Consider the following 11011-nt stretch of genomic DNA (forward strand, 5'->3'; position numbering starts at 1 on the left):
AGGGCATGTGCGGGCAGCTCGAGTGCCACCTCGTCGCGACCCTCAAGATTGGCGCGCAGTGTGCAGCGACTTCGCGCCCTCTGCAAGCATCGCTCGACGCTTGCTTGCTCGGTGTGATCGCATCGACCGTGCAGCCCGCAAAAACGCCTATTTAACGCTTCGTTGCTACCAGCGTGAGCAGGCAAATACTATCTTGTTGTATTCAGACACCGACGCTGTCGTTTGAAAGACGTACAACAGGTCAAAGAACGAGGCCTTTGAGGAGAGCCAACCTCTTAGTGGGACCCAGCCGAGACGCTCCGTCGCTTTGCCCGTGGCAGCATCCACAGTCATGGCGTTGACGAGGCGAGCGTCAAGAACAATGGTACGGTACACGTCACTGGCTTGATGTGCAACATGAAGGCGCTGCCGCTACTAGAGTGGTACCGCGCTTTTCAAGGTAACGACCATAGAAGTTGAACGAACAACGTCGGTATGCTCATCAGCACCCATCGCGTGGCCCTGTTCTCTCTCCGGTGCTTTCTCTGGCATCCCACGCTGCCACGCGTCCCAAGTGACTTCGCATCGAATGACCCGTCGAAATGCAGCACACCAATATGTCTGGGCAGCGAGCGAGGCAGCGGTAGCGGGCAGTGAGAGAAAAAAAAGCCGTGCACTGGACTACGAGGTGCGACGTCCCAGCTCGTCCCTGCACCCTGGCGTGCCACGATGTGGCTCGAGGCGCCACATCCGCAGATCCGACACGTCGAAATGGATGCGGCTGCCAGATGTTCGGACGCCACCTTCCTGCCACTCGGGTTGACTAGGCCGTCCATCGTCCCGGCTGGTTTTGTATGGACCAGTCGTTACGTTTTAAGGGGTCCCTCGTCTTCCATGCCATACAAAAAAGAGTCATAGTGGTGGATCTTTTTAGGGGGTCCCATTAAAAAAAGCGACCACGGTCAGATGTGTCGAGTGACCCAACAACGTCCATGGCCTTCCGTGGATTCTCTCACTTTTCCATTTGATGGCCGGTGCGAACATGCGTCGGCAGCTCAGCTCGAGCAACCTCGACGACATGTACATCGTGCGCGGGCTCGAGATCGCCAACTGCCGCATCACGGGCACCAGCATGGTCAAGCGCAAGGGCTTCCTCGCCAAGCACTCGATTGTCTACCACGTCAAGGTCATTAGCGGCAGCCACGTCTACGTCGTCGACTGCGTCTACGAAGACTTTGCGCGCTTCTACAAGGCGCTGCGGACGGCGCCCAAATCGGCGGCGGCATTTCTCCAATCGATCGCGAGCTTTCCGTGCCCGAAAAAATCGCTCTTTGGTCGCCACGACGCGCTCGTCATCAAGGGCATGTGCGGCCAGTTGGAGAATCACTTGACCAACGTGCTTCGCCAGTGCCATATCCACAGCGCTGCGCAGCCCGCGCTCAAGGAGCACGTCAACGCATGCATCATTGCGTTTGTGACGCATATCGATCCCATTCACGCGCCACGGGGCCGCTGCCACCCCGTGTTGAGCCCACACACGCAGGCAGACGCGGTGCGCCGGTGCCTCTCGTCTACCGTCGTGTAGGCACGACCTTATTTATTAACAATGTTTATAATACTGCGAGCATCCATCGCGACGACTTCAAAGGATTTTGGTGGCCAGGATGGTTGGAGACATTCAGTGCAAGATACCGCGGTGCCAATCCTCCGCACCACGTCCATCGGGTGGCTACTTTTAGCGAAATGCATTTTCGAGTCTGGGGTCATCCTTGCCGGGTCCAGTCGACCCTAGATCGACTAAGAACAAAGCTAGATCGACTAAGAACAGAGCCAGATCGACTACGATCTACTAGTAAACCGCTTCGGTGGGCCACTACCGCACGTATGGGGCGATGATCGTTCGCCGGTGTACCATTGTTCAGCTAGGGCCGCGAGATACCAACCACGCGTGTCGTCTTGTACAATTATATTATATTTCTTTACCTTTTGGTCTACACACGGGTGACCAACTGTATATCCATAAAAATTCCTCGGCGGTTACATCCTGGTCTTACATGTGCTGAAACTGCCAGCCCTTGGGCTTAAAGCTGCACAAGATCGAGCGGCCGACGCTGTATTGGTACCCAGGCGCGAACCGATCGACGGGATTCGTGCGAACGAGAAGCAGCGATAGAAGGCCAACGCCGGCACCGATTGCAAACATTGGCAGCGCGGTTTCGTACGCACTGAGGATCGAGTGGTGGATTTCGGCGGCGTCAAAGAGGCTCGAGAACCCGAGGCCGCCGCCGACGCCGGCGATGGACCAGCACGTGAGGATAATACCATGGAGCGCGCCGATGTTGAAGGCGCCAAACATGTCACAGAGGAAGCACGGGATCGTGCCAAAGCCGCCGCCGTAGACAAAGGTAAGTGTCCAGACCAGCGCTTGAAACGCCACGTGGTCTTTCGTGCGCAGCGCGCTTCGCAGAAGAAGCGCCACGAGGAGCTGGACGCAGAGGTTGACGCCAAAGATGAGTTTGCGCCCCGTGGCCGGGTTGAGGCCGCCGAGACGAATGACGACGTCGGACGCCATCGGCCACAAGAGCCGACCGGCAAAGTTGAAGATGCCGTTGTAGCTCACCATGAGCTCGGCGCGGTCGACGTCGGCGGTCGTCGGCGCGGTGGCGTTACCGCTAAAGACGCGCAAGTCCGTGTCTTTTAGCCGCGACAGCAGGACGAGGCCAAATACAGAGGCGAAGAGAAACATGCACCAGAGAAACACAAAGTCGGGCGAGAAGAGACACTGCACGAGCGAGAGCTGCTTGACGCGCTGAAAGTAAAAGAGCTCGGCGTCGTCCAGGTCGCACTCGCGGTAATACTCATGCGGGTGCGGCTCGCCCTCGACGATCGGCGTCCGGTTGAGATCGTCTTCGGCGACCGGAATGCTCGCGAGGTCCTCGGGCACAAAGAGAATCACGTGGCCGCACTCGTCCTGGCGCGGCCGGCGGCTCTTGAGCGAGCCGTTACGGTCGTCGTCCGTGGTTCCGATTGTTTGGCCGTGGGCGAGCAGGTTGACGCGCTCGTGGTTGATACCGTGCATGTCCTTGCCATGGGCGATAAACCCCGACGGCGGGTTGCGCATGACCATGGCGCAAAAATACAACACGAGACTCATGGCGAGTCCAAAGGCGGGAAACGAGAGGTACAGCGGGACCCTAACCACCAACGAGGGTTAGGGTGTGAGGAAAAGAGGGGTAGATCGCGTACTGGAGGGCTTGAAGCGGGTACGGGAACGCCACGGCCCACAAGACGGGCCCTGCGCCAAAGCCACACACCGCAAACCCGGACGCAGTCCCGCGCAAGTCGGGAAACCATTTCTACAGCAATTTAGAAACTGAGAAAAATGGAATAAAACACACAAAAACGTACTTGGAGCGTGGCAATCGGGGAGCTGTAGCAAAGACCCATGCCCGTGCCAGCGACAACACCGTACGAGAGATAGACGCCGACCATGCTTTTTATCGCGATCGCTAGGCCCGTTCCGAGATGGCCCAATAGAAAGAGCGTCGTTGCGAATGTGATCGCGTAGCGCGGCCCAACGCGCTCGAGCCACGGACCGAGGATCGCCGCCGAGACGCCAAAGCAGCCGCTCGCAATGTAGAAGGCGAGGACGGCGCGGCCGGCTGTCGGGTCGCCAACGATGTAGTCGTCAATGTACGCATTGTAGACCGACCAGGCGTAAAGCGAGCCGAGGCAAAACTGCGAGAGAAAGGCCGCGACGAAGATGTGCCAGCGGCTAAAGCGCACGCAGTGCGAGACGTAGAAGGTGTCGGGCGTTCGCAGCGCCGGGAGGCAAAAGAGGTACCGCTCGGCGCTGGTTTCGGCGGCCGACTTGGTCGTCGGGTGCACCGTATAATGGCGTTGGATCACGTGGCAGACGCTGTGGAAGACGGCTGGCATCGACGCGTTCAATTGAAATCTGGTTGCCGTTTTCTTCTCTTGTCGTCGATGCAGTGCATCGCTACTCGTCGGCACGCAACAGATGCTACGACCGACGTGATGCGTACCCAAGTGCCACCCGGCTTTCCGTGCTGCCACGTAAGGGTCAAGACCCGGTATTTTATTCATTTAAATATATATATATATACGGGACAACCAAGCCGCTCGACCAGACAAAGCAAGTACGTGATCGACCCGTTGCGAGGCTTGGTTTATCGAGAAACTAGCGATGATGCAAACAAGAAAAGCGTGGACGTAGCGTGTCTTTGACGCCAGCTACTCGCTGCGTTGACGGGATAGGGGGTGTCGCAACGCAATGACCAATCAGAGCGCGGTAGCGTTATGTGTATCTTGTCATCCGCGGCGGTCGATGAGGACATCGTCTGGTCTGCGTATCCGATTGGCCGGTGTTGCATCTGCTTGAAGAGAAAATTGTGAGGCTGGGAGCAAAGCTACTCCGCAAAGCTACTTTGCCGTAGCGAAACCAAGAATTCCCAAGCGATCCAAGGACGAATCAACGCCATGGATGAAGCGCCAAGTCGGAGGGGTGCTCGGGACGGCACGTGTGCAAGAGAGTGTCTTTACGCTACCAAGGTTACGCTGGAGAGCGTGCACGCTGCTGGTAAGCTTGCGGCTGACAGTTGGCTGCGATTCTCAGGGCAAGGGACACCACATGGCGTTCACAGGTGCACGTGTTGCTGTCGTCCGCGACGCACTGCAAGCTAAGCTTCCGTTATGACACGCATCCGACACCGCGTGATTTGTAACAAGATCCCGGATGTTCCGTCAATAGCCCGTCAATAGCCCGTGAGAGCTGGTTGAGAGCGGTGGTCGCAAGCTGTGGCCGCATGGTCATGGGCCTTTCTAGAGCATAGTAGTCTTTTCAAAATGAGTAATATAAACACTCGTCTCTGCTTCTGTCAACGACACTGTAGCGTCGCGCTCGATGCTCTACTTTTTCTTGGCCGACCACTGTCCGCGCTGCGGGTTACTTAGCAATCGCTAACAAGATACTCGGTGAAACTCATCCTGGCCCATCCCCTTGCTGGTCGTTGGTTGGTCGACGCCGTTTTGTATTAAACATACCCAATCTAGTGGATCCAGTAAGAGTCATGTTGCCTCCGTGCGCATGACGAGGCGGTCTGCTGTCTGTGCATGAACGACCTGTGCGCCAAAATTCATCGCTCGTCCAAATGTACTCGGCAGCCGGGTGCTACCACCAGAGCAAATGAGTCCTCAAGAACGCCGTCGTCCGTCTCCGAAGGGAGAAGCGTTCCTCCCTACTGCAAGGTAGAAGTACGAGACGAAGGGGTGCGAAGAACGCAAATCAGACGCCAGACCCTTTAAAATCCAGCGGTGGCCAACGTCGACCTCTGCACGCCTTTATCAAGGTCTTGTTACCGCTAAAAACATGCAGCTTCAAGGTCGACTATGCCAGCTCAACGCTCCAGGTACATGCGTTTCTGCGCGCGTACCTTTTGACTACATCTGCAGAGCGGGTTTCAATGTAGCACACGTGGGCACACGTACCAGGTAGCCATCCTGGTAGCCTCTCGCTCGCGCTGCCACGTCACCAACGAAACCGCCGAGCTGGCGACCGTTTTGCGTCGACTGATCACCATGACACAGCATCTTCAACCGCTTGAAAAAGCGAATGCAGTGCCGGCTATGTAGGTTCATGGTAAGGTCATTTACGCAGGTACTATTCCTTACCCATCACGGCACACGACGGACAGGACATGCTCGTTTCCGATCAGAATTTCGTTGTACACATCTTCGACTCTGCGACAGCGTCCCGCCGAGCGAGCGACATCGTTGCCCGCCAGCGCTGACATCGCGTGTTGCGCCCGAAGAAAGGCCTTCTTGCCAACGTTGCCGCAGCCCGTTGCTTCGCCCCGTTTTTTAGGCCGCACCAAGCTCACGTTGTCGATATTCCTGACCTCCCGTCGCTGGCGTCTGTCGAGGACCTCAACAACCTGCGTCGCGTTGCCGTTGATCGCGACATCGGGAAGAAATGTACGGGGTTTGTCGTCAGAGGCCTCACTCGCGGCTGAAAGCGCCCCGAGCGACTACAAAAGAGCAAGACGAGCCCCGCGCGTACTTCGCAAAGTCCTTGGAACAACACGGATGACACGTATATATATATATTAGCCTGTATCGCGTTAGGAACGCGACGGTAGGTCGTGGTAGTCGTTGCCAGTCACGCGGCCCGACGTCGGGGCGCGCGGCTGCTGGATTGTCTTTGCGTTGCGTCGACCAAAGTGGCAGAGCGTCAAGCGACCGATGCTAAATTGGTACCCGGGCGCGAACCGGTCGACGGGGCTTGTGCGGACCAACAGAAGCGCGCCAATGCCCACGGCTGCGCCGATGCTGAAGAGCGGCATCGCGGCCCCGTACGCAGCGACAGTCGACTGCGTCTTGATGGCGGCGTCAAAGATCGAGGTGAACCCGAGACCGCCACCAACGCCCGCAATGGACCAGCACGTGAGGATGATGCCGTGAAGCGCGCCGATGTTGAAGGCGCCAAACATATCACAGAGGAGGCACGGGATCGTGCCAAAGCCGCCACCGTAGACAAAAGTGAGGAGCCACACAAGCGTCTGGAAGAGTCCGTGGTTCTTTTGCTCCAGCGTCGACTGCAGCACGAGCGCGATGCCGCCTTGGACCGCCAGAATGAAAAGGAAGATGAGCTTGCGGCCGTCTGCGGGGTGCACGTAGCACCCGCGAATGAGCAGATCCGAGACCATGGGCACGACAAGCCGACCGGCAAAGTTGAAGATGCCGTTGTAGCTGACCATGCGCTCGGCGCGGTCGACGTCGTCGGGTGTGAAGGCCGTGATATTGGCGCTAAAGAGGTACAAATCCATGTCCTTGAGGCGCGAGATGAGCACGAGGCCAAACGAAATTTCAAGAAAAAACATGACCCACAACAAGGCAAACTCAGGCGACATGACACACGCTGCGAGCGGTAGCTGCTTGATACGTTGAAAGTAAAAGAGCTCCGAGTCGTCCATCTCCGACTCGCGGTAGTACTCGTGTGGATGCTCAGTCGTCGTCTCTTGGACCATCGGCACCTCCTCCAAGTCTTCCGGCACAAACAAAATGACGTTGCCGTTGGGCGCGCGCCGCGGCAGCCGGACGTTCTCGTCGGCCATCCTTCGGACGCGGGCTCGGTGGATGCCATGCATGTCCTTCCCATGCACGGAGAAGCCCGGTGGTGGCGTGCGCATCACGATCGCACAGGCATACAGGATGAGGCTCATGCCCGCCCCAAACATCACGAAAGAGAGGTACACGGGTGTCCTATCATCATGATCGTCATTCGTATATTGCATGCAACAATAGAGGAAGAAGAATGTTACCCCCACAGCTTGATCGGGTACGGGAAGAGGAGCGCCCAGAGCACGGGCCCGGCGCCAAAGCCACAGACGGCAAAGCCGCCGGCCGTGCCACGCAAATCGGGAAACCATTTCTATCCACATCCAAATTGATATGTTGATACAATTGACGTTTTTACATGTCGCGTACCTGGAGTGTGGCAACCGGCGAGATGTAGCAAATGCCAATGCCTGCCCCCACGACGCCGCCGTAGGCCACGTAGACGAGCGCCATGCTCTTGTAGTAGATACCGAGGCCAGCGCCAATGTGTCCGATCAAGAAGAGCGTCGCGCCGACCGCGATCGCGAACCGAGGGCCCGTGCGCTCGAGCCACGGACCAAGAATCGCCGCCGAGAGCCCGAGAGAGCCGCACGCAAGGTAGAAGGCGACGACCGCGTGGCCGGCTGCCGGGTCGCCCAAGATGTAGTTGTCAATGTACGCATTGTAGACCGACCACGCGTAGAGCGACCCAACGCAAAACTGCGTGACAAAGGCCGCGACGAAGAGGTGCCAGCGGCTAAAACGCACGCAGTGCGAGACGTGGTAGGCGTCGCAGGCAAACGGCGATGGAACGCAGAAGAGGAACGCCTCGGCGTCAATCTGCCGCGGTGACTTTGGCAAACGCTCGACGCTCCAGTGCGACTGCAGCAGCGCACACAAGCCCATGACGCGGCGACTTGAAAAGAGAGGTAATGACGCCTCGTCATGCTGCAAGGCGACTTCAACGAATCGCATGGCGTGTCACGCTGCACCTTGCGTCCACAATCCGCTGGCCAGCGGCGCCTGGGTGGACCATGAAAGCACTAGCGTACGCTTGAATTTCATACTTTTAGCAAATTTAAAGGACAAAACACTCCGACACCGCCCAAACAGTCATGAACGACCGCATCGAACCCACATGACTCATGCACCCCACACAAACTCTTACACACCAATCCCTTAAAGCTTTTCATTTTGAATTGATATAATATTGTATAATTTTCGTACGCTCCACCAAATGAGCTCGAATACATTTCCACTACTTGGGTGCGGGCCGAGCTTTGCAGAAAACGACGCCTCCTTTAAAGCGTAGCTCAGATTCCAGCAGGGTAGATGCAGGAGGCTTGGAGTCGCCACGCGCTTGGCGGACGCAGCAGCGTACAAGCTTTCACGTAGCTACCATTCCTACTATACATGAGCATGCGAGCCTGTCGTCGAGAGAGCTTGGCATGTCTTCAATGCAAGTGGCAACGCTCCTGCAAGGCGCCATAGGATATCATGCGCAAGTTGACAAGTTGACGTCCGCCCAATATCCGGATACGTTTGTCGTATCCGGACGACATGTGCCACTCGCGTTTTGTAGCGTGAACAGCAAGCGGAAGATCGCAACAGGATGTTCAGCAGCGGCCGCGCGGACGAGCTCTCGCAGGCGCTGGGCGACATGGACATGCTCCTCCCGCCCTTTACGCTGGCCATGGACGTCAAGACGACGTCGTGCCTCAAGCGCCACGAGCTGGCTGGGCTCGACGCCTACGTGCGCATCGGCCTCGGGTGCGAGGTGCCTCGGATGGTGCATGGCCTCATGGCCGCGTAGGCCCGAGACGCCAACGCACGTCTTTAAACGTGAGCACTACAAGCGCATACTCAAGGCGCGCGACCTGGCCATGAGTATGAGCAAGGACCACTGCGAGGTCGTCTTCCGTCGTGGCAAGCTCTATGCGACCAACTTGAGCCAGACCTCGACGACGACACTCAACAAGCGTCACAGTACGTCGTTGCAGCTGCGAATTTGCGTTACGGTGCTGCCTAGTGAACGTGGGCGTCTTGTACGAGCTCCATGACGGCGCCGAGCTCTGCCTCTTTGGCTGGCTCTTCTATACGGTCCAGGCGACACGGTATGAAATCGACTCGATGGCCCAGCGCCATATCTTGCACGAGGCCATGATCGCGTCCTACCTGACCGTACGCGACCGAGCGCTTTGCTCTTTTGAATCAGGCATTCGCGTAGCACGTGCTCTTTATGAACCCGCTCATTACGCGCACGGCGAGCGCTCTCCTCTTTGGCGAGGTAGTTTCTGCCTCGTCGGACGACACTGATGCATGTTCCATGCAGCGACTGAGCTTCCAGAACGAGTATTACGGCATCGCGTCGGGCCTAGCCCTCTCTGAGGTTGACTTGCTCGTTGACGCATGGGCAAGACGCTTGTGTAGCACCCGATGGTGGGCCTCAAGACGGGCTTTGCGACCCTTTTCAACTTGCACAAGGCGCTCGTCGACGGCTGCTGCGTTCTCCACTTGGCGGGCCACGGTCTGCCCGGCCAGCTCTTCTTTGAAGGCGAGGCCAGTCAGCCATTGATGGGCACCGCGGTCAACGCCGAGGCCCTCGACCAATGTCTCCAGCTGGCGCCGCCCCACGCTGTGTCTGGCGTCCAGCTCGCGCTGCTGCTCGTGTGCCACTCGGCGTCCATGGGTGCGTCTCTCTCAGTATGGATGCGTCGGTCACCAATTCTCGGCTTGTAGCTGGCCCGTTTTTAAGATATGGCATTCCACACGTGATTGCCGTGGACGCATCGTCCAAGCTCCAGGACTGGGTGGCGCCCATCTTTGCCCAGTACGATACAGATAGATCGCCGTCACGTCAAGGACGGGCGTAGGCGGCTCTACCAGGAGCTCGGGGGCGGGCAGTCGGTGCAAACCGCGTTCGACCGCGCGATCGCGTCCGTGCGCAGCCACGACCTCAACGGCGCCGAGGCGGTACCACCATCTTATTTTAGACTGTGCTAATATTGTCGTTTAGGAAAGTGACAAGATTCGACTCTTGCCACACCACGGCGACCACCGCGACGTCCTCTTCCCGTCGCTGCGAGGGACCGTTGCGATGATGCGGGACCCGTTCCTAAAGCGGTTTCCGAGCCCTTTTCTGCACTTGCACGCGGCCGAGGTTGTGGTCCACCTCCAAGGCTATGTACTATCCCTCTTGTGTGCTCTAGACTCTGGAATTTCGGCACAAGGAGGCTGTCGTCGTACGCATCTCGTCGTCCGCGTCAGGACGTCACGGTCCTTGTAGGTCTCGACCTACCTCGCACGGCCGCCGCACCACCCGTTCTTTACGCGTCTCGTGCTCCTGACGGGACCGGAAGGGGTCGGCAAGACGCATTTAGCTCGCGCCGTTGGCGACGACCTCGCGCTGCGCGGGTACTTTGACGGCGGCGTCCATGTCATCCATGTACAAGCCTTTGCTGACACGCTGGACGCGGCAGTCTTGGGGCAGGACGGCTGCTACGACGCGTACGACTGTCACCTTGAGCGATATCCCCTAACCCTATCTGATTGTAGGGTCCAGGCCGAGGTCTCGGTGCGGCTTAAAGCGTTTGCTGGCGCGAGCAAGAAGCAGTGCCTCGTGCTCCTTGACGGCTGCGACGTGCTTTTGCGTCGCCAAAGCGACTTTGAGAGCTTCCTCGACAGCATTCTTAGCAGCCAAAACGACTGGAAGCTGCTCGTGACCGCCCCGATGGCCAAGGCGCCGCTGAGGCTCGGGTTTAGCGCGCAGACGTACGCGCTGCAGCCGCTGCCGTACGAAGCCAGCGCGCAGCTGTTTGCCAAGCTCATGGCGCGCGCACGATACCCGCTCTCGGTGTACCACCTGCTCGACACGCCGGGCTTTGACTCGGAGGTCCATGCCGAGGTCGACCTCTGG

General features: G+C 58.0%; 4 protein-coding genes across 4 annotated transcripts; 2 read left to right on the plus strand and 2 right to left on the minus strand.

Moving 5' to 3' along the window:
* Positions 1-1021: 1021 nt before the first annotated feature.
* Positions 1022-1564, plus strand: SPRG_12104 (hypothetical protein; the record flags this gene model as incomplete). Its single annotated transcript, XM_012351612.1, has 1 exon — positions 1022-1564. The coding sequence occupies one exon, from the start codon at positions 1022-1024 to the stop codon at positions 1562-1564; it is 543 nt and encodes a 180-aa protein (XP_012207002.1).
* A 465-nt stretch (positions 1565-2029) lies between these two features.
* On the minus strand, positions 2030-3918 carry SPRG_12105 (hypothetical protein; the record flags this gene model as incomplete). The annotated part of the gene is made up of 3 exons (XM_012351613.1): positions 2030-3173; positions 3226-3335; positions 3388-3918. The coding sequence occupies 3 exons, from the start codon at positions 3916-3918 to the stop codon at positions 2030-2032; spliced, it is 1785 nt and encodes a 594-aa protein (XP_012207003.1).
* A 2201-nt stretch (positions 3919-6119) lies between these two features.
* SPRG_12106 (hypothetical protein) lies at positions 6120-8070 on the minus strand (the record flags this gene model as incomplete). The annotated part of the gene is made up of 3 exons (XM_012351614.1): positions 6120-7260; positions 7326-7429; positions 7486-8070. 3 exons carry the CDS (start codon positions 8068-8070, stop codon positions 6120-6122), a joined length of 1830 nt encoding a protein of 609 aa, XP_012207004.1.
* Positions 8071-8707: 637 nt separating this feature from the next.
* On the plus strand, positions 8708-10987 carry SPRG_12107 (hypothetical protein; the record flags this gene model as incomplete). Its single annotated transcript, XM_012351615.1, has 12 exons — positions 8708-8865; positions 8909-9081; positions 9125-9276; positions 9323-9382; positions 9428-9484; positions 9526-9784; positions 9835-9925; positions 9969-10068; positions 10112-10255; positions 10305-10337; positions 10382-10602; positions 10651-10987. Coding segments are annotated over 12 exons (1785 nt in total), but the record flags the coding sequence as incomplete, so codon positions are not given.
* Positions 10988-11011: the final 24 nt, after the last annotated feature.

The sequence above is a fragment of the Saprolegnia parasitica genome (genome assembly GCF_000151545.1).
Source record: "Saprolegnia parasitica CBS 223.65 unplaced genomic scaffold supercont2.83, whole genome shotgun sequence".
NCBI lineage: Eukaryota > Oomycota > Saprolegniomycetes > Saprolegniales > Saprolegniaceae > Saprolegnia > Saprolegnia parasitica.